This window comes from Macaca mulatta, chromosome 7 (assembly GCF_049350105.2).
Source record: "Macaca mulatta isolate MMU2019108-1 chromosome 7, T2T-MMU8v2.0, whole genome shotgun sequence".
Lineage (NCBI taxonomy): Eukaryota > Metazoa > Chordata > Mammalia > Primates > Cercopithecidae > Macaca > Macaca mulatta.
In genome coordinates this window covers 128798286-128825661 of record NC_133412.1, presented here as the reverse complement: position 1 = coordinate 128825661, position 27376 = coordinate 128798286, and the positions used below count along the sequence as shown (strand labels likewise).

At 36.9% G+C, this 27376-nt stretch overlaps 1 protein-coding gene across 23 annotated transcripts in view; it reads right to left on the bottom strand.

Moving 5' to 3' along the window:
- Positions 1 to 15375: 15375 nt before the first annotated feature.
- Positions 15376 to 27376, bottom strand: part of KTN1 (kinectin 1) — a 104190-nt gene continuing 92189 nt past the window's right edge. For 12 of the 23 annotated variants that reach the window (XM_077941045.1, XM_077941049.1, XM_077941047.1 and 9 more), the window contains 6 exons: positions 27225 to 27308; positions 26982 to 27065; positions 24353 to 24436; positions 21824 to 21916; positions 20598 to 20718; positions 15376 to 15857 (listed from right to left, as the gene is read on the bottom strand). In XM_077941045.1, the coding sequence (XP_077797171.1) occupies positions 15853 to 15857; positions 20598 to 20718; positions 21824 to 21916; positions 24353 to 24436; positions 26982 to 27065; positions 27225 to 27308 (471 nt within the window). In that variant the 3' untranslated portion in view covers positions 15376 to 15852. The remainder of the gene's footprint in view (positions 15858 to 20597; positions 20719 to 21823; positions 21917 to 24352; positions 24437 to 26981; positions 27066 to 27224; positions 27309 to 27376) is intronic. The other 11 variants (XM_077941048.1, XM_077941055.1, XM_077941051.1 and 8 more) reach the window with 1 other exon arrangement.

Below are 27376 nucleotides of genomic sequence, written 5' to 3'. Positions count from 1 at the left end.
GTAACAGAATCTGCCATTTGTTCATTTTCTGGCAGGAAGACAAATGGTCCCACATTGAAGCCTCAGTTGTGCTGATTCTAATCATTTAAATCGAGTTGGGTGGCTTATTTTGCCAATCGTAAAAATGCCACAGTTTGTGGAATTTTTCTCTGCAATTACCCCTGCTTCTAAACTTTCTCTTGGGATAAATTGCATGAGCAGACATTTTCCCTCTTAAGCCTATGAGTAAGTTAGACGGAAACCTTGGTGCAGTAAGTCCTACTTCCAGCTGACTTTCTGTATGTCATCTATAACAAGATACAAACTTGCTTTGTCTTGGTTACCTCACCCACAAAAGGCTGATGGTAAGTCTAGTAAAGTCTGTTATCTGACATGGAAGGAACTTGGTGTTTGGAATTCTGCTATTATAATAGAAATAAAGACATGCAGGGTGGGGAGTAGAGGGAGCAAGACATTCAGGACAGTGGCATGTACTCTGATAGGGTCTTTACTGGTTCAGAATCTTGTGCTTTTTCTTTTTCTGGAACAGAATGAAGATTTTTAAATCTTTTGCTGTGAGGTTGAACAAGCATCAAAGAACCAATCCACAACTTCCCAAATTATGTTTAATAAGCCAATTATTTCATAAACACTTGAATTGTTAATGAGCAGTAATTATTCTCTATCTGGAAGTTATCCTGGCTTAGCTTTGTGGGGCTTTGCCCTAAGCACGAACAGATTTGTATTCAGCCAAAGACTCAAGGGAATCCCTGTTGGATTTCTGAAACTCTATAGCTCCCTCCTCTTGGGTATTCTTCTCCATAAATTATAGTTGGTTTGGCTATCTCAAATTCTGACTTCTATCTCTTCAACTCCGTGAGGCTGCATAACTCTTTTAACATCCCCTTCCTCACACCGTATTTTGGACGTGGCTCCCAGGCAGAGACTCTGGGGAGTGAAAGCTCATCTCATTTGTCCCCTTTTTCTCAGTCACTATGGTCCTGTTGTCTGTTGTCCAATGTCTAAAAATGGTGGATTCTGTATTTTGTTCAGCTTTTTAGTTACTGGTTGTTTTTGTCATCATTATTTTCTACTGTTGCTTTTTTTTCCAGTCTTCTTTTTAGTATTATGTTTTATTCTCTTTCTTTTCAGCTGTGCCCCTTTGTATAATTATTTTTACTTGTTGCTCTAGAGATTACATTACGCCTCCTTATCAGTCTATTTGAAATTAATGTGGTACTGCCCCATGTATGCAAGAACATTACAGTAACATAATTCCATTTGTCCCAAGTCTTTTGTGCTCTTTCTGTCATGTATTTTACATCTATACAGTTTTACTTTAAACTTTAGTTACCCCTTAAATAAGTTTTTTAAAAATAAAAGGATAGTCTTTATATTTTCACATATTTTGCCTTTTGGGAACTCTTCATTTCTTCCTGTGCATTCAAGTTTTCATCTGGTGTCATTTACCTTTACCTCCAGCTACAGGGAACTGCGTTTAGCGCTTCTTATAGTGCTGGTGTGTGGGTGATAAATTCTCTTAGTTTTCATTTATCTGAAAATGTCTCAGGTTTATACCTCTTTATAACTCTTCTATTATCATTTTAGTGAGATCTTAGGAGGGAGAAGAGAAAATTTTATTCAATATGCTTTCTTTAATGCAAAGTTGGAAGCCTGACCGTGAGGGATTCTCTGTTTCACTCCTGGCCTCTCCCAGCCCTTTGCAATCCTGGAAAAGATTTTTTGGAAAACGCGAACTGGTGCCCAAAGCCCTCAGAGGCCAGGGGCCAGATAAAGGGTACATTTCTTATAAAGATAATGGTTACAGAAAGAGGTTTAGTATCCAGGCAACCATTTTAAAAACAATAGTAACAGCTAACATACATTAAGTTTATGTTCCAGACACTAGCCTGAGTGCTTTATGAGCATTCTCTTACCTCACCCTTATAGCAGCCCTATGTGGCAGGGAGAATGAGAAACATTATTGACTTCCTGGAGTTGCTGTGAGGGTAAAATGAGGTGAGGATAAACCATTAGGGAGAAAGGAGGTAGCACATGGAAAGTTCGACATATGTTAACTATTGTTATTACCGCTGTAGCAAAAAAAAAAACAAAGATCACAAAGAATATCAATAGGAAGGTGGATCAGCTCCAGACACAGTGGCTTGGCAGGAGGGAGCTATGAAAATGAAGTCAAAGAGTGACTTCCGAAGGGGAGAGACTGATGGGCAATGCAGTGATGCTGTCCCCTGACTCCCTCCTGCCCACCATATCCCAAATTATCACTCCCTCATAATCTTCCTTTTCCATGATTTGATGGCTGGAGAAGCCCTGTTTACTAAAATAATGATCTGTGCAAAAGACTGATACAGATTATCCTGGTGGACGTCTCTTAATGTTCAATTATAGCTTGGTATTTTGGTTTATGTTTTTAAGAACACTTAAGTACAAGTCTTGTATATACATGTTGATAGCAGCTTTATTTATAGTAGGCAAAAACTGGAAAAATACAAACATTCATCTATAAATGAACAGATAAATCAACTGTAGTATGTACATACAATGCCATGTACTCAGAAATAAAAGGGACTATTGATTTTTATTATGTTGAGTGAAAGATGCCAGACAAAAAATAAGCACCTACTATATGATTCTCAAAACTGCATATTACCATAGAGAGACAGAAAACATATCAGGAGTTGCTTGGGGACAGGAAAGTTGGGGAGAAGACAAGTTACAAAGATACACAAGAAATCTTTTGTGGGTAATGTTTATGTTCATTATCTTGATTGTGGTTCATATTGCAAAATTTATCCAACTGTACACATATGTGCGATTTATTCTACATTCATTATATTTTAATAAAACGGTTTAAAAACAAACCATGAGATCTCAGTTAACTCCCACTATATTGGCAAAAGAAAAATGATTTGTACAATAATACCAAGTGTTGTGAAGTTATAGAGCAATAGAAACTCCCACATACTTTTTATGGAAATGTAAATTAAAACAATCACTATAGAAAACAGTCTAGTGGTTCCTATTAAAATGGAACATGTGCATATTCTATAAGCCAAAGTTCCGTCCCTAGGTATATACCCTAGAAAAGCTCATATCCTCATACCCAAGAACATATGTACCAGAATATACATAGCACCATTATTCACAATAGCTCATATTCTAAAAAATGAACCCTGTCACTGTCCATTTAGAACAGATGGATAAGGAAATTTTGGTGTATTCCCTCAATAAAACATTATATAGGAGGATGAAGGGGTAAGAGGAAAAAGAGAGGGGAAAGAGAAAGGGAAAAGAAGAAGGAACTCAAACTATATGCAACCATATTTATGACTCTCATAGAATAATGTTGAACAAAAAAGGCACATCACATTAATCATCCATCTTAGTAAAGGTCAAAAGCATATAAAACTAAATAATGTACTACTGGATGTGTAAACCTATACAAAAACACTACTTACAATAAAGGAATAGCATACACAAATTTGGAATTGTGATTATGTCTGTGAGTGGTTGGAGTTGGATGGGATTGGAAAAGGATATCCAAGGAAATTCAAAGTAATGGTAACATTCTCTCTTTTAAATAGGATAGCAGGCAACCAAGTGCTCATTGCACTCTTATTTATACCTCACATGTATTTTGTAACTGTCATTCTCAATCAAATCAATATTAAACAAAAGTAATTTTAAGAAACAGTTATTACCGAATATTCAACTTAGGCACTGGAAAGCTCTATAAAGACTCCAAAGAATAAACTCCTAAAGCAATACAACTTTCTAGATAACCTTCCAACATACCAGTAGCAAAATGAAACATGCATTTAAAACACTAAGCATGGCACCTGGAAAACAGCACTCAATAAATGTTTGCAATTATTATAACTGTCATTATTTTGTTGTTGTAATTATTACTAATAATACTTGTTAATCGCTTTATAGAAGCATCAGTCACAATCCAGTTAAAAATTGTAAAGTTAACTCCTAGGCCATTGTAAGAGTGAATAGAAACTGGGGCAATTATGTGTTAAGGCTACTCATGATATTAAAACCAGGTGCTCAGCACATGTGCAAAAGTCCTCTATTCTCCATGCAAATGTGGGTAGGAAATGCAAGCTAGTTTATTCAAAATAGGTGTCAAGATACAGGCAGAAAGTTACCAGGATTAGTTGTCAGGGAAAAAACCTGTTTCATCTGACTGGACATGTTTATCTATTCTAACAGAAGACTAAGTCTATAGAGACTGTTACCTAACAGAACATTAGGGCTAAGATTCCATAAAAACTTTTGTTCCTGGGTTCCTATTTGTCCTCATAGTATTAGGTGAATAAACCACCCTGTCCTTGCTCCCAAAAATGGGAAAAACTTACATTTTTCTCATCTTATTTTATTCCAAGCAATTCCTTCTTCAAGGGGATAAAAATTATAATATTGGTCAATTGGAGGAGAACAGCATCCATGCATATTCAGACTTTGTGGGGGTGGATAATAAAGAAATTCACTGAAGAGGAAAAAAGCTTAAATTTGACTTATTTCTGAAAAAAATATTCCCCGTGTGACATGATGAGAAAATATCAAGAAACACCTAGAGAACCACCAACCGGAGCCAAGCACATGTTGCAATCTCTGTTCCTCTCCAAATCTGTAGAATTTATAGACATGGTATAAAAATACTTAGTAAATATTTTAAAACCTTGAAAACAAGAACACTCATTTAATAAGAAACTGTGAAGAAATTGCAAAAGAAGAAAGGCAAATTGAAAACCATATGCATAACTTTCAGTGTGTTCCCCAAACCAGCAGCATTAGCTGCTGGGAATTTGTTTGAAATGCAAATTCTTGAACCCTAACCCACACCCACTGAACCAGAAACACAGTTTGGGAACTGGGAATGTATCAATTAACAAATTTGAATTTAACAAATATAAAATACTTTCAATAGTTTGGAACATTTACAGATATTGACTATATACTTGGCAACAAAGGAATTGTTAAACAAAACTTGTATTATTGCATTTGGGTTAGAATTTGCTAGTCCCTGATAACAGTTTGGATGTTTGTCCCCTCCAAATCCATGTTGAACTGTAATCCTCAGTGGAGGTGCGGCCTAGCAGGAAGCATTCGGATCACGGGGGCAGACTCCTCATGATTTGCTTAGTTAGCATGATGAGTGAGTTCTTGCTCAGTTAGTTGAGGCGAGAACTGGTTGCTTAAAAGTGCGTGGCCCCTTCCCCTTCTCTCCTGCTCCTGCTTGCCGTGCAATACTCTGGCTCCCTCTTTACTTTCTGCCATGATTATAGGCTTCCTGAAGTCTCATCAGAAGCAGATGCCAGTACCCTGCTTTCTATACAGCCTGCAGAACCGTGAGCCAATTAAGCTTTTCCTTATACATTACCCTGCCATGGGTATTTATTTACAGCAATGCAAGAAGTGATAACACGGGGGGGCGGAGCAAGATGGCCGAATAGGAAAAGCTCCAGTCTCCAGCTCCCAGCGCGAGCGACACAGAAGACAGGTGATTTCTGCATTATCAACTGAGGAACGCAGCTCATCACCAGCAACGGATCAAAGCTGGACGGAGAATGACTTTGACGAGATGAGAGAAGAAGGCTTCAGTCCATCAAACTTCTCAGAGCTAAAGGAGGAATTACGTACCCAGCGCAAAGAAACTAAAAATCTTGAAAAAAGAGTGGAAGAACTGATAACCAGAATAATTAATGCAGAGAAGGCCATAAACGAACGGACAGAGATGAAAACCATGACACGAGAAATACGTGACAAATGCACAAGCTTCAGTAACCAACTTGATCAACTGGAAGAAAGAGTATCAGCGATTGAGGATCAAATGAATGAAATGAAGCGAGAAGAGAAATCTAAAGAAAAAAGAAGAAAAAGAAATGAACAAAGCATTCAAGAAGTATGGGATTATGTAAAAAGACCGAATCTACATCTGATTGGGGTGCCTGAAAGTGAGGGGGAAAATGGAACCAAGTTGGAAAACACTCTTCAGGATATCATCCAGGAGAACTTCCCCAACCTAGTAGGGCAGGCCAACATTCAAATTCAGGAAATACAGAGAATGCCACAAAGATACTCCTCGAGAAGAGCAACTCCAAGACACATAATTGCCAGATTCACCAAAGTTGAAATGAAGGAAAAAATCTTAAGGGCAGCCAGAGAGAAAGGCCGGGTTACCCACAAAGGGAAGCCCATCAGACTAACAGCAGATCTCTCGGCAGAAACTCTATAAGCCAGAAGAGAGTGGGGGCCAATATTCAACATTCTTAAAGAAAAGAATTTTCAACCCAGAATTTCATATCCAGCCAAACTAAGTTTCATAAGTGAAGGAGAAATAAAATCCTTTACAGATAAGCAAATGCTGAGAGATTTTGTCACCACCAGGCCTGCCTTACAAGAGACCCTGAAGGAAGCACTAAACATGGAAAGGAACAACTGGTACCAGCCATTGCAAAAACATGCAAAAATGTAAAGACCATCAAGGCTAGGAAGAAACTGCATCAACTAACGAGCAAAATAACCAGTTAATATCATAATGGCAGGATCAAGTTCACACATAACAATATTAACCTTAAATGTAAATGGACTAAATGCTCCAATTAAAAGACACAGACTGGCAAACTGGATAAAGAGTCAAGACCCATCAGTCTGCTGTATTCAGGAGACCCATCTCACATGCAGAGACATACATAGACTCAAAATAAAGGGATGGAGGAAGATCTACCAAGCAAATGGAAAACAAAAAAAAGCAGGGGTTGCAATACTAGTCTCTGATAAAACAGACTTTAACCCATCAAAGATCAAAAGAGACAAAGGCCATTACATAATGGTAAAGGGATCAATTCAACAGGAAGAGCTAACTATCCTAAATATATATGCACCCAACACAGGAGCACCCAGATTCATAAAGCAAGTCCTCAGAGACTTACAAAGAGACTTAGACTCCCATACAATAATAATGGGAGACTTCAACACCCCATTGTCAACATTATTAGACAGATCAACGAGACAGAAAGTTAACAAGGATATCCAGGAATTGAACTCATCTCTGCAGCAAGCAGACCTAACAGACATCTACAGAACTCTCCACCCCAAATCAACAGAATATACATTCTTCTCAGCACCCCATCACACTTATTCCAAAATTGACCACATAATTGGAAGTAAAGCACTCCTCAGCAAATGTACAAGAACAGAAATTATAACAAACTGTCTCTCAGACCACAGTGCAATCAAACTAGAACTCAGGACTAAGAAACTCAATCAAAATCGCTCAACTACATGGAAACTGAACAACCTGCTCCTGAATGACTACTGGGTACACAACGAAATGAAGGCAGAAATAAAGATGTTCTTTGAAACCAGTAAGAACAAAGATACAACATACCAGAATCTCTGGGACACATTTAAAGCAGTGTGTAGAGGGAAATTTATAGAACTAAATGCCCACAAGAGAAAGCTGGAAAGATCTAAAATTGAGACTCTAACAGCACAATTAAAAAAACTAGAGAAGCAAGAGCAAACACATTCAAAAGCTAGCAGAAGGCAAGAAATAGCTAAGATCAGAGCAGAACTGAAGGAGATAGAGACACAAAAACCCTCCAAAAAATCAATGAATCCAGGAGTTGGTTTTCTGAAAAGATCAACAAAATTGATAGACTGCTAGCAAGACTAATAAAGAAGAAAAGAGAGAAGAATCAAATAGACGCAATAAAAAATGATAAAGGGGATATCACCACCGACCCCACAGACATACAAACTACCATCAGAGAATACTATACTGCTCAAGGTCATTTATAGATTCAATGCCATCCCCATCAAGCTACCAATGAGTTTCTTCACAGAATTGGAGAAAACTGCTTTCAAGTTCATATGGAACCAAAAAAGACCCCACATTGCCAAGACAATCCTAAGTCAAAAGAACAAAGCTGGAGGCATCACGCTACCTGACTTCAAACTATACTACAAGGCTACACTAACCAAAACAGCATGGTACTGGTACCAAAACAGAGATATAGACCAATGGAACAGAACAGAGCCCTCGGAAATAATATCACATATCTACAGCCATCTGATCTTTGACAAACCTGACAAAAATAAGAAATGGGGAAAGGATTCCCTATTTAATAAACGGTGCTGGGATAATTGGCTAGCCATAAGTAGAAAGCTGAAACTGGATCCTTTCCTTACTCCTTATACGAAAATTAATTCAAGATGGATTAGAGACTTAAATGTTAGACCTAATACCATAAAAACCCTAGAAGAAAACCTAGATAATACCATTCAGGACATAGGCATGGGCAAGGACTTCATGTCTAAAACACCAAAAGCAATGGCAACAAAAGCCAAAATTGACAAATGGGATCTAATTAAACTAAAGAGCGTCTGCACAGCAAAATAAACTACCATCAGAGTGAACAGGCAACCTACAGAATGGGAGAAAATTTTTGCAATCTACTCATCAGACAAAGGGCTAATATCCAGAACCTACAAAGAACTCAAACAAATTTACAAGAAAAAAACAAACCACCCCATCAAAAAGTGGGCAAAGGATATGAATAGACATTTCTCAAAAGAGGACATTCATACAGCCAACAGACACATGAAAAAATGCTCATCATCACTGGCCATCAGAGAAATGCAAATCAAAAGCACAATGAGATACCATCTCACACCAGTTAGAATGGCAATCATTAAAAAGTCAGGAAACAACAGGTGCTGGAGAGGATGTGGAGAAATAGGAACACTTTTACACTGTTGGTGGGATTGTAAACTAGTTCAACCATTATGGAAAACAGTATGGCGATTCCTCAAGGATCTAGAACTAGAAGCACCATATGAACCAGCCATCCCATTACTGGGTATATACCCAAAGGATTACAAATCATGCTGCTATAAAGACACATGCACACGTATGTTTATTGTGGCACTATTCACAATAGCAAAGACTTGGAATCAACCCAAATGTCCATCAGTGACAGACTGGATTAAGAAAATGTGGCACATATACACCATGGAATACTATGCAGCCATAAAAAAGGATGAGTTTGTGTCCTTTGTAGGGACATGGATGCAGCTGGAAACCATCATTCTCAGCAAACTATCACAAGAACAGAAAACCAAACACTGCAGGTTCTCACTCATAGGTGAGAACTGAACAATGAGATCACTTGGACACGGGAAGGGGAACATCACACACCGGGGCCTATCACGGGGAGAGGGGCCGGGGGGAGGGATTGCATTGGGAGTTATACCTGATGTAAATGACAAGTTGATGGGTGCTGATGAGTTGATGGGTGCAGCACACCAACATGGCACAAGTATACATATGTAACAAACCTGCACGTTATGCACATGTACTCTAGAACTTAAAGTATTAAAAAAAAAAAAAAGTGACTAACACGGTCACGTTTTTATTTTATTTACATAGCTAGCAAGGAGAAAAACTAGATGCAGAGGTTTGATAAGCCTGCATAATTTAGGTGGCAATGGAACTTACCAACACAATTCATCAACATAAGTAAGCAAATTTCCATTTCCTATAACTACAGTCTGTGGATTAACTCAACAATGACATATTTTATGTATTTTGAAATGAATACTGCATTCACTAGATAAACAGGAACTTTGTATTTGGCACTGGATGAAATCCCAAGAACTCTGTATTGAATAGCTCAGGAAGAACCTGCTATTGACTCATAAACTCGTAACTGCTAGATTCTTCATAGCAAAAGCAAGAGACAACGCAGAAATGCAAATGTAAATAAGACCTTTCCCCACCTATCTGACTGTGTTTCCTGTGTTCTGAGATCACTGGAAAATAAATATTCCCCAACTCCCTCTTATTTTTTAACTGAAGAAGGCAATAACCAGCCTGGTATAGTAACTTGAAAACTCAAACTTTCAGATAATGAGATCATTTCCTGCCAAAGCTTCACATTCTTCTTGACACATTCTAAATCAAGACTAAATAATTTTTTTTTGGTTTTTAATTTCTTTTTGAAGTCTCCACAAATTCAGGAAATTGGTGTCATATAGGTCATATTCACTGACACAAATGCAGTATTAGAAAAAGATCCTTTAAAAATCTATGCATGTGAAAAATATATAACACACTCCAAAAAAAAAAAAAAAAAAGCTTAAAGCCCAACTGAAAGTTACATAAAATTTGCATAAACTGATGACAACTTACATGTCCCTTAGCAGAGGAATGTATAAATTGTGGCATATCATAGTTTAAAATGAAGAAATTTTCAAGTCAATATTGAATGAATAAAGCAAATGGCAGAACGATTTATATAAATTTTGAAAACATGCTAAATAGTATTATGTTAGTTATGGATACCTAGCTATGGTATTAATTGATAACAACATGAAATTAAATGATAAATCTCAGCCTCAGTGCAGTGGCTACCTCCGAAAATGGAGGGAAATGGGATGGGGGTTTTACAAGATGTTTCAACTGTAGCTAATGTTTTATTTAAAAAATTCAAGCAAACAGAAGGTGGAGGAACACGGCTTTTTCTCTTATTTTCTATGCTTTTCTATATGTTTGAAATACTCACAAATTAAAAAAATTTTTTAAATTTGTGAGTATTTCAATGAATTCCAGTATTTCAACACTGGAATACAACACAATACCTATGTATCAAAATCTGAGATGCAGGTAAAGAAGTCCAGAGGAAAATGTATAGCCTAAATTATTAGAAAACAGGAACTGAAAATAAATGAATTAAAATTTACAGGTAAGTTGGCAAAGAAAATAAAAAGAATAAAAAGTATAAAAACATAAATGAATTTAATATAAAACAAAATACATAAAAAATAGTGCTAGGTTGTCCAGTATAATTTAAAACTGTTGGAAAAATAAACCAACATGCCAGATCAGTGACTCAAGTTTTTGATCTCAGAACTGCTTTAGACTTAAAAACTTTTGTTGTTTCTATCAATATTCAATGTACTAGAAATTAAAACCAAGAAAATTGGAAGTTTACTAATTTAAAATAACAATATAATGAACATATTTTCATGAACTATAACTTCATTTTCCAAAACTCAAAAGATAAAATGAGAAAAGTGACATGGCTTTACATATTTGCAAATCTTTTTTGTAGAGAAGGGGTCTCCCTATGTTGCCTAGGCTGCTCTTGAACTCCTGGCCTCCTCAAGGTATCCTCCCACTCCGGGCTTCCATAGTGCTGTAATGACAGTCATGAGCCACTGCACCTGGCCTTGTAAATCTCTTTAATTCCTGGCCTAATAGAAGGCAACTGCTTCTGAATTCAATCTGTTGTGATATGTTGTTTTGGTTGAAGTGTATGAAAAAAATCTGGCCTCACACAGACATATATCCTTGGAAAAAAAGCAGCCATTCAGACAACTGTGGATATTCTTTAATGCTACAGTCAAACTCAAGCGGTAATTTATTAAAGATTAATCACAATAACGTTATCAATGAACTTTTTGCACTGTTACATTAAAATCCATTGGTTTGTCTTGCCTTTTTTTTTTTTTTTTTGAGATGGAGCTTCACTCTTGTCACCCAGGCTGGATGGAGTGCGGTGGCACAATCTCGGCTCACTGCACCCTCCGCCCCCCAGGTTCAAGTGATTCTCCCACCTCAGCCTCCCGAGTAGCTGGGATTATAGGTGCCTGCCACCATGCCCAGCCCTGTCTTGCTTTTTGAAGGGATCTTTCACCCACGCATGACTTTGTAACACTGTGCATTGATCATTTGGAAAATACTGGTTCACTGAGTTATACAGATCTTCCAAATGTTGACACATTTCATTACACATATCATAAAACCACATTCATTACCATCACTGCTGATCTCATCAGACGACATTCTCAGGTGACTTTGGTATTGTAACAGGACTTTTACTGGGGTGAGTAGTGGTGTAAATACAGTAACTAACACCACAGTTGGGAGCCACTGCTTTAACACTTGCTGAGGCACCATTCAGCACAGATGTCAGTATGGTGAAAAAGGCAAATAATGTCTTATTATGAAAATTAAGTTTGCCCTTGCAAACTCCTAGAAAGGGTCTTGGAGATTCCCAGGGGTCTGCAAACCATACTTTTGACAACCACAAAGGTAGGCAATCCCTTGCAAAGTAGAATCAAGACAAAATGAAAGAAGGTACCTTAACATCAGGAACAAATGAGTAAATTTTAAAATTATAAGACTAGGTATAGTCTAATTTTAAAAATTACTCTAGTAAGTTATATACATAGTTACACTCACATTTATAAATGCATACATACATATATACAAAATATTTTTTTTTAATGAGTATAAATAAGGCAATCAAGCCAGACAGCTTAGGTTGGAGGTTGGAAACCTGGTTCCTCTACTTAGTAGCTGTGAGACCTTGGATAATTTAATTATCCTCCCTGTGCCTTAGTTTCCTTATCTATAAAATGAAGATGATGAAAGCACAATCCCCTGGCCAGTTAAAACTCTAGGAAAGATTAAATGAACTAACGTAACTGCTTAAAAAAAGTCTGGCATGTGATAGGTTGTACAAGTAGTACGTTGGTTGCCTGGTAGAACTCTGCCAACAAATATAAAATGGCCAGATTTTTTAGGAAAATAAAACAAAAATTTTGTCAAGAAAAAAAATCTACCACTCAGGTTGCAGAACAGCCTAAGAACTTAGTGTCCTTTCCCAACCATGGTCTTCAACCATGCTTTGCGGAGTCTCCCTCTTCTGGACATCCTAAGCAGACCCGACAGCTGTTCTGTAACTTTGGTTACTACAAGTCCAGTCCAATCCAGTGTAATAACCCATCTCCCATCTGCCCCCTGGCTTTAATAATGTCAACAAGGAATCATCTTTTCTTTCATTCCTCCTTTGCCCTCCCTTTTCCAGGGACCCAAATGAGGTCAAGGGACAAACATGTCTTAACCGAGGGTGTAACTGCGGCCTCCTTCTGGTGGTAACTGCTTCTCCCTACATCTCATCCTGGGCAGATTCCACAAGTGGCAGGTTTCCATATGCAGTCTCTGTCCTGGGATGCAAGACACATGAAAAATCTAGCTGTAACTCTGTAAGCAATACAGCTATTGCCCACAGCTATACACCACATAGCCTCTTGCAGCTAGAGTGAAACACATGCAAGACAGCTCAAGCCTGGATGCTTTACACAATATCACTACCTCCAGGAAATGAATTAGTTTTCCTACACCAAACCCAAGGGTACGGCCAGTTTCACAGGCATCCCCACTCCTCCCTTCCACATCTCTCTCTTCTCTTTTTGGGGATCAAGAAGTCTGCCCCTAACTATTCGTTATTCTCTTCCTGTAAGCTTTCTTCAATGTGTAATTTTCTTAGGGCTTTCTGCCTCAGTAGACTGTGATAGTGGCAAGGAGAGCCATTCAAGTTTGATGGTACAGGATTCCTTCTCTTTTGATGCTCCCTTCCTCTCCTGGAGACAGGTTTGTAATATACTGGGAGAAGGTGAACGGTCGGGGATTAATGAGGCAAGGAGGCTAGTTTGGCCTTTAAGCACTCAGTGCAACTAAGGAGCTGGGAATATTTAACTGTAAGGGAAATGAACGTAGAGCACAGAATTATCTTTGCATATCTGAACAATCACTGAGAGTGTGATAAGCTTTTTCCTATGTGATTCTGTAGTAAGAAAGGACAGATTGATACAAGTATCAGGGACACAACTTTTAATGTCATACAAGAACCATTAACAATTAGAGCTGTCAAGTTAGAAAAGGCAATGTTGTGAACTTCCTGCTACATCAGAGGCAAAAGATGAATGACTGTAAGGTTGAGATGTTGAGGGAAGGGATACAAACTGACAGGAGACTGGACTGTGTCCCCAGAGTCCTTTGACATTTATTTTTTTAAATTAAAACATACAGAGAGGTTGAAAAAAAATAGAATTATACAATTCTTCTGAGGAACTTAGCTCTGAAGAGAGAAAGAGTAGTAAGAAGACACCATAACTTGGAAGGCAGAATTTGTTACAGGTGGCAGCAACATGAGCACCTTTAGGCAATGGCAAACGACAAAGTTAAGAGGCTGATATGATATCTGACCTTCAGATCAATTTCCTAATGATTTGCTGAAAGCAGCAAAGGTAGCAAAAGGTAATGTGAATCCCCACACCAGTCCTCACTGGCCCTAAGAAGTCACTTCAGTTGATTTCTATATGCCTTAGAAATACTGTATGTGCAGTGTTAGGAAACACCACTTTAGATAATCTTCAATCTCCAAAAATGAATTTTATCCATTCATTCATTTAAATAGTTGAGCACAATGAAGTATCCGGCACTGTCTCAGGCTACAGATACAGCAATGAACCAAAGAGATATTTCCTGCCCTTGTGGAGCTTCCTTACTGATGGGAGCAAGGGGAGTAGATATCAAGTATGACAGACAATAAGGTAGAATAGGGAGGGCAGGAAGGATAGTAGATAGTCAGGAAAGACTTAATGAGAACGGTGACATTTAAGCAGATTTCAACATAGTGAAGGAGCAAGCCAAAGCTGACATACCAGAGGAGAGTTCCAAGCCCAGAGAACAGTAAATGCAAAGGCCCCATGACAGAAGCATGACTGTTACGTGCACAAAAATAACCAGATGACCACAGTGCAGCCTAATGGGTACTTTAGTACTGAATGGCACAAAGTATTTCTCAGTAGTTATTTAGCATCTGAAGTGTTTTTAACCAATTATTAAAAAAACTTTCATCGGCCAGACACAGTGGCTCACACCTGTAATCCCAGCCCTTTGGGAAGCCAAGATGGGTGGATCACCTGAGGTCAGCAGTTCAAGACCAGCCTGGCCAACATGGTGAAACCCCCTCTCTACTAAAACTACAAAAATTAGCCAGGCATGGTGGCGCACACCTGTAATCCCAGCTACATGAGAATCTCTTGAATCTGGGAGGTGGAGGTTGCAGTTAGTCCAGATCACGCCACTGCACTCCTGCCTAGACAACAGAGTGAGACTCTATCAAAAAACAATGACGACGACGAAACTTTCAACAAAAAAGATAACACATCTAAACAGTGTAACAGTGCCTGAAAAAGAAAACTAAAAGTTAATTATTATTACTTCAAAAAAATTATAGAAATGGTAAAAATAGAGCTCCTCTACCTGAAATGTGGGTGGTAAGTCTGAAATCCTAAATGCTTGCTCTGTCCTTTCTGAAATCCCAGCACTCCTGGGCACTTTACATTGGACCAAACTGAAGAGGACCCAGAGCACCAGTTAGAAAGGTTATAGAAGCTACATAAACCTACCTTGTTGAATAGTTGCAATTAATAGCTGTATTCTAAATTATAATGTTCTGTACTACTAATGAAACTGTTAAAGCTCAATAAAAATTAGAACAAGTCAAGTTTGAATAATAAGCATCCTTTTATTTGCTGACGCCATTACAAAAACCGATTACATTAGCAACAAAAAAAGTGTTTTCTTGAGTTGAAGTCAGAGGCAGTTACTTCCCAAAATGTTAAGTAAAACAGTGTACAACATCAGTATTAAAATGTTAAATTTTACATTGTCTTTACCACTTTGATCTTCTGAACAATTTTATTGAGCAAAATAAGATAAAAGATTACATGTTTATCTTCAGGAATGTAAAGGTCTAATTATTCAAACAGTTTTTATTATAAAACTAAACTCTGAAGGTGTCTACAGAGTTGGCTTTTTTTTTTCTTTCTTTAAATCAGTAGTCTAACAAGGATTAGAAAAGACAAAACTCTGTTCAGTGTTTCTGACAAAGTAGAAAGGGTGAAAACATAAATAAGGCTTTAATTTGGCAAAATATAATACAATGCCTTTTTTATCCTCAAATGAACAGTTTGCCAATTACTTCACTCTGTAAAAGATCAGAAAGAATGAATTTCACTTTAAAACAAAGCAACAGAAGGCAATCAGAAGACATCTGTCAAACACCAAAAGTACATTATTCCATTTGATCTAGCATGGCCCTTTGAACTAGGCTCAAAGCAATTCACACTAATGGTAATCAAAATGAGAAAACTCTCAGGATTCAAAGGAAACAAGCTTTTAGGTAGGTATTTTTAAATGTGAGCCAAATTATGTTAGAAAACATTTAAGAGAACAACACTGGTAATCCATTTTTATTAGTCCTACTAAGAGAATGTAAAGCTAAAGTGATTGAGTAGCACTGAAAAGAGGTTGAATACAATCTTACCTCAGTGAATAAATAATTTAAAAGAGCAGACATACCTTTTTTTTTTTTTTTTTTAAGTCATACGAAGTTTTCTAAGTCAGATGACTACAGAAATTAAACTTCAAAAGCCATCAGAGACTAAGAGGACTTAACCAAACACAACATGTTAAATTTTGCCTTGGATTCTAGTTCGGGGAAAATAGTTAAAAAGCTATATTGGGTACAACTGACAAAATGTGAATAAAAGTTTAATATTGGATAGTACGTAACTACTGTTTCCTCTTTTTGGATGTAATAATGGTACCACTGATTGGTAAAACAATGTCTTGTTTTCGGAGATGCGTGCTAAAGTACTTAGAGATAAAATGTCATAATGACTAAAACTTACTTTCAATTAGTTTAACAACAACAAAATATGTAGATGTATAGAAAGAGATGAAGCAGCTGGAGGATTTACGGGTGCTGTACTATTCTTTCAACTTTATGTGTGAAATTTTTCAAAATAAAAAGTTTAGAGGAAAGAAGCAATTGGAAAATTAAAAAGCAAAGTTATCCCTGGCTATTAACAGTTGATCAGAAAGTCTAAAAAGATCACTAGGACATTAAACTCTAAAGTGCTATGTAAACATATTACTGAAAATGAAAACCTGATCCGTATGATAGCCAAGGTTCAGTGTAGAAATAAGATAAGTTTTTCTCCACAGCATTAACTCTTGTATTTCAGGAGCACTATGAAAGGACTTTTTCTTTCAGAAACAACAGATGACTGAATCACATAAGAATCTACTTGCTACAGGGAGTACAGAGAGCACACACAGAGCTTCACCTCCATTTCTTCTGGATAATACTGTAAGCCTCTCCAATACACTACTGATAAATCAAATATCAACTTTAGGAAAAAGTCAGAATCGACTGACAAAACTTGTAAGAGGCTGGCCAAAAAAAAAAGACAAAATGAGGAGAAAAGAAAACAGTGACAAAAGGGATCAGGGAACACAGTGCCTGAATTAGGGAGAAGAAAAGCACTGATTAAGAACACAAGCCCTGTGCCCAAACTACCTTGATTTAAACCCCAGCTTATCCATTTATTAGCTGTATGACCATGGACAAGTTATAGAATCTCTTTGGGTCTGTTGTAACATGGGAATAATAATACCTACCCTACCTAACACACAGGGTGGTTGTGAAGTTAAACGAGTTGCTACATGTTGGAAGCATGCTTATGCTTACAGACATACTCATGAAGTATCAGCTATTTAAATTATCATCCTCCCTCAACAGGATTCTACAAACTGGTTCCAAGATAAGGTAACCTGGGATAATAAAGTTTTCTCATTTGGTTAGAAACACACCTAGAATACTTAGAAACCAGGCAAATGTGAAACAAAAAGAGGAGATATCTGGGAACAAAAAAGTATATTATAAAATGCCAATACTGTCAATTCATATAAAAGGTATCTTAATCAATCTCCCACTCCCCCCAAATGGAAAGAGGAGGATGGTAGCCTTTTCTTTTTTTGATTGGGGGGGGGTGGGGAGGAAAAATAGGCAATGGGAAAAAAAATTTCCAAAAGAAAAGTTTTCACAAATTAAAGATATCAGTTAAATACACCTACCCCTACAGCTCTAAGAAACGCTAAGTATTATGTATCAGGATTTAGAAAAACCATATTACTGCATATTATCTCTTACATATTTGTTTTTAAAAACAACTCTCCCTTTATTGAAATATGTGCAGCATTATCATAAACAATTCATATGTACTTGTGTATATTTTTAAAGGTTTCTTGACATCAGATATATTAACCTACTACCTACATTCCAATGATTAAGAAATGTGTATTTTCAATTTAATTATCTCGTGTCAGTTTAAATAGAGTACACAGGAGGGAGAATATATGTAGCAAAAATGATAGCTAAGGATAAAAACCTGAGGGTAACACAAACATTTAAAGGGCATAAAGAAGAGCTATTGGAACCAAAACATAAGTACATAAGTAAGAATTATCAACGTCAATGCCAGGTAGAGCCTAAGGAATGAAGTTCAAGAGTGCCTGGTGTCAGCCGGGCGCGGTGGCTCAAGCCTGTAATCCCAGCAGTTTGGGAGGCTGAGACGGGCGGATCACAAGGTCAGGAGATCGAGACCATCCTGGCTAACACGGTGAAACCCCGTCTGTACTAAAAAATACAAAAAAAACTAGCCGGGCGAGGTGGCGGGCGCCTGTAGTCCCAGCTACTCAGGAGGCTGAGGCAAGAGAATGGCGTGGACCCAGGAGGCAGAGCTTGCAGTGAGCTGAGATCCGGCCACTGCACTCCAGCCTGGGCTACAGAGTGAGACTCCGTCTCAAAAAAAAAAAAAAAAAAGAGTGCCTGGTGGGCCTCTATTTTCATAACAATCCAGCCTATCATTCATGATATAATACTGTCAACCACCCACTTGCCAAACCTGGACTTACGTTTATCAGCTGACAAAAGAATGTTGCACTATCACTTAGGGGAGCTGCCTGCCAACTGTGTTGTGAGGGTATACAGATATATTTTAATAAATTACTACAATTTTCTAAATCAAGAAGAAAAAGTGTTAATATCAATGACTCATATAAGTCTCAAATGTAATACAATTAAAACAAATGTGGCAACAGACAAGCCAAAAATAGTTCCTAAGACTTAAAATGAGTAGACTATGTATTTAGGAAGAAAAGGAAAACATTAAAGAACACCTATGAGATGCTAAAGAGAGAATATTGCTTAGGTCTAAAAGCAAGGATAATAGGCAATCTTTTCATTGTTTAAGCTCTCTAGAAATGAAACCCTTCCCTTATAACACAAAGGTCTAACGTCAGCATTTTTGACATATTTCATAAGTACTTTCAGTATCTTATCATATGCAAAAGAAGGGCCTATATTGGATCTAGCAATTAGTGATCACTAATGATTTTTGCAAAAATGATTTCATTGGAATAGCAGGAAGAAAAGCCATTCTAGAGCAGATAAAAGTAATCAATAACAATAAATAAGTAGATACTAAGAGAGTATTTTCTTAAGAATACTAAATAGTAAAAAAGTCAAAAATAAGGGTGGTAATCTGAAGGAAGTACAAGGTTAAAATAAGCCATCTGGGCATGTTTTCAAGACTGAACAGAGGGAGCCAGTGGAAAGAATAAGGCTGAAGTCCTGGGAAGGAGAGATGGAACAGTTTCCCTAGGAAGCAAGGTTATTTCCTAATTTGGAAAAGTGAGGAAATGCGGCAGAATTTTTACACTGGGAAGCTGGAGAAGTCAGCTTACCAAGGATAAAAGATTTGGGATGAAGCTTAATTACTTTTGCTGATATGTTGGGCTTATTATATGGAAAGTCATGTTTGAAATAACTGACCTGAATTAGCATTTTGAAGGAGAGCATGTGTCAAGGTAGGCCAGAGGATGATCACTCTAAAGTGAGACAAAATGCTCCTGTAACATCAAAATGGAAGTCCATCCCAACTTTTCCAGGACACCTAAGCTCTCCCTGAGGCCTTGTCTAGCCCAACACAGTATTATCAGAGGTTCTGAAAGGGATAATTTAGTGATGAGTTGCCCCTCAGGGTCTCCAGGATATCAGGATTATTTTAGAGAAAATAGCTTCAAAAGAAGAATATCTGAACTATTCAGTGCATATCTGAATACTCTAATTACGCTCTAGGCAGTGTGACTTCAGTTATTCATAAAACAGGTAAAATCCAGGTAGCAACTGGGGGGGAAAAAAAAAAAAAACCTACAACCAGAAAAACAAAAACTGCACTCACCAGCTAGAATACAAGTCATTTTAAAATGCTACCAAACCTGACCCTTCCAAGGTAATATAGACAATAAAAGCTCATAACATGACTTGGTTAATTACGGGTTTACTTATCCTCAAGTAAAAATCTCACTTCAGGAGCTAATGAATGAATTTCTTAGATTACCTAACAAAAGCAAACTTAAATAAAAATCAGCTTTCAATTTTAAGAAAATGTGGTGACTTTACTTTCAGTTCAGCAATCTTACCTCAGTTAAAATGTTATGGTCATTTTATTTTGGGAGGGAGAAAAGGAAGAAGGAAGGGAGAGGGGAGAAAAGGTCACAGACAGAATCAACTACCGAAGCAGTTGCAGGTATTAAGGCAACAAACACAAACCCAGGCAGCCAAGTTACAAGAGAATCTGTTTGATACAAAGGTCAACGGAGGCAAAGATAACCCCTCCAAGCTACAAGACCTTCAAAATATGCACAAAATAGAACTAAAGCTCCAAGAAAGCTAAAGGCTATCATCTGGAAGTTCTGAGACAGATAAAGAAGAAATATTTCCTCTAGTGAAGTGAGTTTCCTTTATTTATGTAAATATACATTACATATACACCTAATGTCAATTACCCATAGACAACAATATTTCAGTTGTCCTTACCTAACACCTGGTAGTGCTCTTTCTCCTTTGTGAGCTGTTGGTTTACTGCCTGAAGCAATTGCTGTAACTGTGTTACAGTCTGATTTAGACTTACAGACATTGTCTCCTTCTCAGAAGACTCCTGAAAAGAAGATGGAAGTGATGATAAACTCCATACACAAGGAAAAGAAATGTACAACCAAACAACAGAAAATGTTATATTGCTGATTTAAATACAAACACATAAAAATCTGAACAATGACACGAAAATCAACAACAGCAAAAAACACACAGAGAAATACTGTTTGCTAACTAGTGGTGCAAACTAGTTGGCACCAAAGAAAACTGCGTTACAAATGTTGTCACTTGGCCACAAAAGAAAAAAAAATCTAGAATCTATGACTATCAGAAACATATCCATTTTTTCTTTCAGAGAAAAAATTTGCCCCACAAAAGAAAGCACACTCCAAACAGTAAAAAAAGTTAATATATACTGAGCTCTTACTAAGTAAGTGCCAGGCACTGTTGTAAGTACTAACTATTTTAAGTGTTTTTATGTATTAACTCATTTACTTCTTTCAAAAACCCTACAGGATAGATACTATTATCATTGCCTTTTACAGATGGGGCAACTAAAGCACAGAGTGGCTACAGATTTGCCCAAATTCACATAGCTACTAAGTGGCAGAGCCAGGATTCAAACGTAGGCAGTCTAGCTCCAGAGTATATACTTTAAGCCAGTGACACCCAACCTTTTTGGCACCAGGGACCAGTTTTGTGAAAGACAATTTTTCCACAGATGGGTGAGGGAGGATGGTTTCGGGATGAAACTGTTCTACCTCACATCATCAGGCATTAGATTCTCATAAGGAGCATGCAGTTCACAATAGGGTTTGCACTCCTATGAGAACCTAATGCTGCCGCTGATCTGACAGGAGGCAGAGCTCAGGCAGTAATGCTCATTCGCCCACCACTCATCTCCTGCTGTGTGGCCTGGTTCCTAACAAGCCACTGACTGTTACCTGTCCACAGTCCAGGGATTGGGGACCCCTGCTCCATACCTCTCAACACAAACCTTAAAATTAACATACCTCACTAAGCAAAAATGAGATCAAACATCACTACATTTTAGGGACAGGATATTTTCAAGAAAGATGACTTTAGGAGACGGACCTTATACATTTTTGGTCTTCACACAGGTCACAAGGTAACTAGCTCAGAGATCTGGGGATGAAGAAAATACATACCGTTTCTGGGGAAACATCACTATTTTCAATAACAGTAATGTCTCCAGCAGCTTTTACTATTTTTGACTGGATAAGCTCCAGTGACTGTTGAGCCTATAAGGAAAGCAATATGGTAGGTACTAAATAATACAGTTGATAAATACATAAAAAATGAATAATTTTATTCACTTTGTAGAAGATAAAAGCTCCTCTCAAACGATAAGGTTTTTCCCTCCAAAATGAAAATAGCTTCACCCCCCACCAGATTATAAGAATATATGTTCACTGCTTTTAAAAGCTTAAGTAATATAGAAACTATATAAAGAAATTTAAAAACAGAGATAACCATAGTTGATATTTAGGTTAGTATTAATCTAGATTAAAGGTTAGCCAAATCTGGCCCAAAGCCTGTTTTTGTACAGAACACAGGCTAAGAACGTTTTTTACTTTTTAAAGGGTTATGCTGTGGGGCGCGGTGGCTCACGCCTGTAATCCTAGCACTTTGGGAGGCCGAGGCGAGTGGATCACCTGAGGTTGGGAGTTCCAGACCAGCCTGACCAACATGGAGAAATCCCATCTCTACTAAAAATACAAAATTAGCTGGGTGTGGTGGAACATGCCTGTAATCCCAGTTACTAGGGAGGCTGAGGCAGGAGAACCGATTGAACCTGGGAGGCGGAGGTGGCAGTGAGCCAAGATAGTGCCATTGCACTCCAAGCTGGGCAACAAGAGCGAAACTCCATCTCAAAAAAAATAAAATAAAGGGTTATGTTAAAAAAGAGACAAAAATATTCTAAAGAGATCACGTGTGACCCACAAACCCTAAAAAAGCTTTGGGATTTGTCCACCCCTAGTTTAGATCCCTCTCTACATATTATGTGCTTATAGAAAATATTACATAAATGAGCTTTAACATACATACTGCTTTATACTTACCTGTTTTAAAAAGTATGTTATTAACCTTTTTTTTTTTGTTTTTTTTGTTTTTAAAGACAGAGTCTTGCTCTGTCGCCTAGGCTAGAGTGCAGTGGTGCAATCTCGGCTCGCTGCAACCTCTGCCTCCTGGGTTCAAGAGATTCTCCTGCCTCAGCCTCCTGAGTAGCTGAGACTGCAGGTGTGCACCACCACTCCTGGCTAATTTTTGTATTTTTAGTAGAGATGGAGAGGTTTCACCCTGTTGGCCAGGCTGGTCTTGAACTCCTGACCTCAGGTGATATGCCCACCTCAGCCTCCCAAAGTGTTGGGATTACAGGCGTGAGCCACCACACCCAGCCATTATTAACTTTTTTTAGTCAAATATTTATGTGTATTTCCAATCAAATGTTGCACAATATTTCTACTGTATAGGTATGGGACAGTTAATTGTCACCTATCATTGCCATAAGATGGTATGTAAGTAAATAAGATGGTATATCTGTAACTTTAAGCACTTGTTTAGTATTTTTAAAGTACTTTCTAGGAAACTACATTGCTAGGCTAAATTGCATGTTTTTTATTTTGATCCAGAGGTCAAAAATTAAAATCATGTATCAAAGTAAACTGACTGCTCAACCATGACAGTGCAGTAAGCATGAAAATTTGTCCTCTAAAACAGACCCAAATTCACATTCTGTCTACACTAAAATAATCTGAAACACTAGTGGATTTCTAGACTTTTACATAACAATTATAAACTATAAGCATATAGAATCAAAAAAAAAAAATTCAACTCTTTAAAAGGAGTATTATTTTTAAAAATGAGATAACTTTTAAAATCTATTAGAATATCAAATATTTAAACGTTAGACAATATCCAATACTAGTGAGGGTATAGGGAAATACATGTCTTCATACCATGTTGGGAGCAGTATAAAGTATTACTGTTGGGTTTCTGGGATTCCATTTTATACTATCAAAATTTAAGATGTGCGTACCTCTTGTTCTTGCAATTCCAAAGAGTGACATTTGTTTTGCTAATGATGATATATCCCATAAACACTATCATAGCTCTAAAACAGCTTTGATATAAGCATATGTGAATTCTACCATTAAAAATATCTCAAAATAGAATTATAAATAACCTGTCAAGCCAATGCAAAGAAATGCAGTCCTAAAAATCATTCATTTGCATTGAGATTAGGAAAAATATATTTGTATGAAGAAATAAATGAAGGAAAAACTTCTTAAAAAAAACCAGAAATTTATAACTTTGTTTTATCCAAAAGACCAAGAGAAAAATACTTTGTAAATGAATACACAGCCAAATCCCAATTTTAAAAAATATATGGATGCAGCCAAATTTTAATAACTCCAACTAAATTTTACTCTGTACTTTATAAAGCAATTAAATATAGAAATGTGATGAAATAATGAGGTGAATTAAGAATCCTGGAAAAACAAGCCAAAAAGTTTCGTTCCAAAATAGTAACTAATAACAAGCAGCTTAAATTTATAAAAGGTTAATATAATGATGCAAAACAACAAACCCAGAATTAGCAGCATAACTTTGCTTAAGATTCAACACACAACATAGGCTCATGATACTACATCTCTAGGACAAACAGTGCCTACCTTATGCAAATCACCAGCTACCTTCTGTCTTTCATTTTGTTCAGTTCTAAGTTTTGTGAGTGTTTCATTTAACTGTGCCTTCAACTGTAAAAATAAAGGAACATCACAATTAACTTAATTTGCATCATTCTTTGATTATGCTGATACCTATAGGACTGAAGAATGAATGGGATTGCTAACAGTTATTATGCACAGTGGATTAGCCAATATGCTGCACCAGATGTATAGAAAGGCTAAGCAGTAGAGGTTTCCATCTGTAAAGCTAAACATAAGAAAAGCCACAGAAATGAACTAGTTTAGAGTAGAAAACCACAAATGCAAAAACAAAACCATCAAATTCCAGTAAAGTGCCTTTTAAAGGTATCGGTATTTACAGTCACTGAAATTATTCCAAATTAAAAACCAAACAGATACTTTACCCATTAGTTTCTAAAGGTTTTCTTAATCTATACAGTTAAGAGTCAATTATATAATATTTTTAAAGACATTGAACAGAAGACTACAAATCCAATCAAATTAAAACTCCCAAAATACTGACCATCATTTAAGGCTTCACTAAGGGGTAGTACAAGACCACACTGGCCTAAATTATACCATCAAGAAATGCCTTACGATACACCTATGAATAACCAATCTGTCAAAACAGAAAGTTCTGTAACTCCAATGCAAATATATAACGCCACTTCTCTGATTTTCCAATTAAATATGAGCAAGGAAAATGAACTATATTGCTCCCAAAAAACTTTCTACTTACTCTCATAAGGTAATTGTTTTTGCTTCCCACCCATGGGCACTTTTGAAACAGTTCTGGAGGCCCAAAGGTGGAAATACAAGGCAGTGACATTTAAAATTGGAGGGAGAATTAAAAAGGGGCAGCAGTGGGGCAGAGGGAAATTCCACTTGGAAATTTTATCTGAGGAACTCTGTAAGTACCTAAATAAATTTTGCTCCTTTATATAACTTTGAGTTTTAATATTCTCCATCAGACAAATGAACCTTTTGGTGGAAGAATACATAAAGTACATACAGGTAAACAAAGCTATTTTATCACAAAAAGTAGCAGCAGTTATCCTGAGCAAACAAACATCAAAATAAAGATTCCAAACTCAAGACTAGGGGAAAAAAGTAAGTATCAACCACTCAAAATAATCTCCTGACAGAACTAGAGTGACAAAAAATCAAAATAAAGTATTAAGCTGAGTGGAGATGTAACCATGTAACTGTTGAGTCAGCCACTAAGCACAAAGTTAATAAGTAAAATCTCCAACAACTAGTTAGAAATGATTTTTTAAAAACATATTATAGGGTGAGGACTTATAGTCATGACATATCACAGTCTTAATCTGTGCAATGTATAGCACAGAACTAGTCTCACAATGCAGTGTGAATGAGTTCAATTAAAGCAAAACATTGGTAAATAAAACAAAGATTTAAAAATTAGAGGTGTAGGGCTCTGCGTGTATAGGGCTGTGTGTGTATGAACATCCCTAATCTGAAAAACTCTGAAATGCTCCAAAATCCTGAACTTTTTAAGCACTGACATGACACTCAAAGGAAATGTTCATTGGAGCATTTCAGATTTCGGATTTTCAGATAAGGGACACATACAGAGCAAGCATATAATACAAATAATCCAAACTCCCCCCAAAAATTGCTGGTTCCAAGCATTCCAGATAAAGGATACACAACCTGTATTTCATACAGCTCTAAAAATTGATTCCCATAAATTTTTGCCATAACAGGATACCAACCACAAAAGAATGAGTTAAAGTTTTCTTGGTACATGGAGTAATGCTAAAAAGAAAATTCCAAACTGGGCAGGGTGAACTCTGGGTAAGGAGAAAACTTACTGTAATCTTCTGAGAGTTTATTAAGGTACTTAAAAAAAAAAAACAACTAATCCCTGTGCTGTAACAATTTTTAACTCACAAGGAAGACATAACAATTGTTTGAAACAGAGAGCAAGACAGCTATATTTGTCTAATAGCTAAGTCTGTCACAATCAGTACAGTTTTTAGAAAACTTAAGAATAGGAATACAGGGTACTATATGTTTTAAGACATTTAACTAACTTTATCTCAAAGTCTATGCTTTTAGGATCACCATGCTCGAAATATGTTGATAATAAAGACTTTAATATGTTTTTTAATATTTGTAATATATAGAGAGACTAGGTTAAAATTAGAAACTGGATTACTGTCCTTGAATGAAGAATATGTGTCTTTGGCTTTCAATATAATCTTCTCCCAGGTTAGAAAATAAAAGGCCCCATTAATTATGATAGTCCGAGAAGAAAATCTTTGTAACTCAGCCAACCTTTATTTCATTTCTTTATTCACAGAAAAGACTGCTGTTTGAGAAAACAGGATTTATAAAACATGGAAAATTTTGAAAAAGAGCTGGAAGCCAAACATGCCATTGTTAAGAGCTAAGAAAAGAAGGATCATTTTAGGAGTCAAGAAATGAAAGATAATCTTAGGAATCATCGGAATATGAAGATTATCTTAGACTTACAAAAAGGCCAAGCTAAAGATGTTAGCAAAGAAAAAAAAGCTTTGATGGTTTCTCCACATGTCAACAAAGTGTTTTCAGTGCCTACTTGATACCCAGTGGAGGACAAGCATCTTACCAAATTTAGCTCTTCATTCTGTCTTACTGCTTCAGAATATGAATCATCAAGTTTTTTCTGCAATTCAGTCAACAGATCTTTCAGCTGCAATGAAGTTTAGAGTTTAAGATTGATCTCCTTATGATAGCCCATGTTTTGTATTCTACTCGGAAGCTCTGCCACAAACAACTTATACTGAAATATCACTGTTATAAACTTAATCTGAATTGTGAAGCAAGTTTGAAAAGATTCTGTTGTAAGTACCTCTCTGACTTCTGTAACATAGGTAGATCGTTCCATCTCTGCCTTCTCTAGTTCCATTTCCAAATGTTCTCGTTCTCTTCTCAGCTAGCAATTCAACAAAGGAAAAGTTAACACACTTAAAATTTCCTTTCATAATATTTCCCCACAAGGCA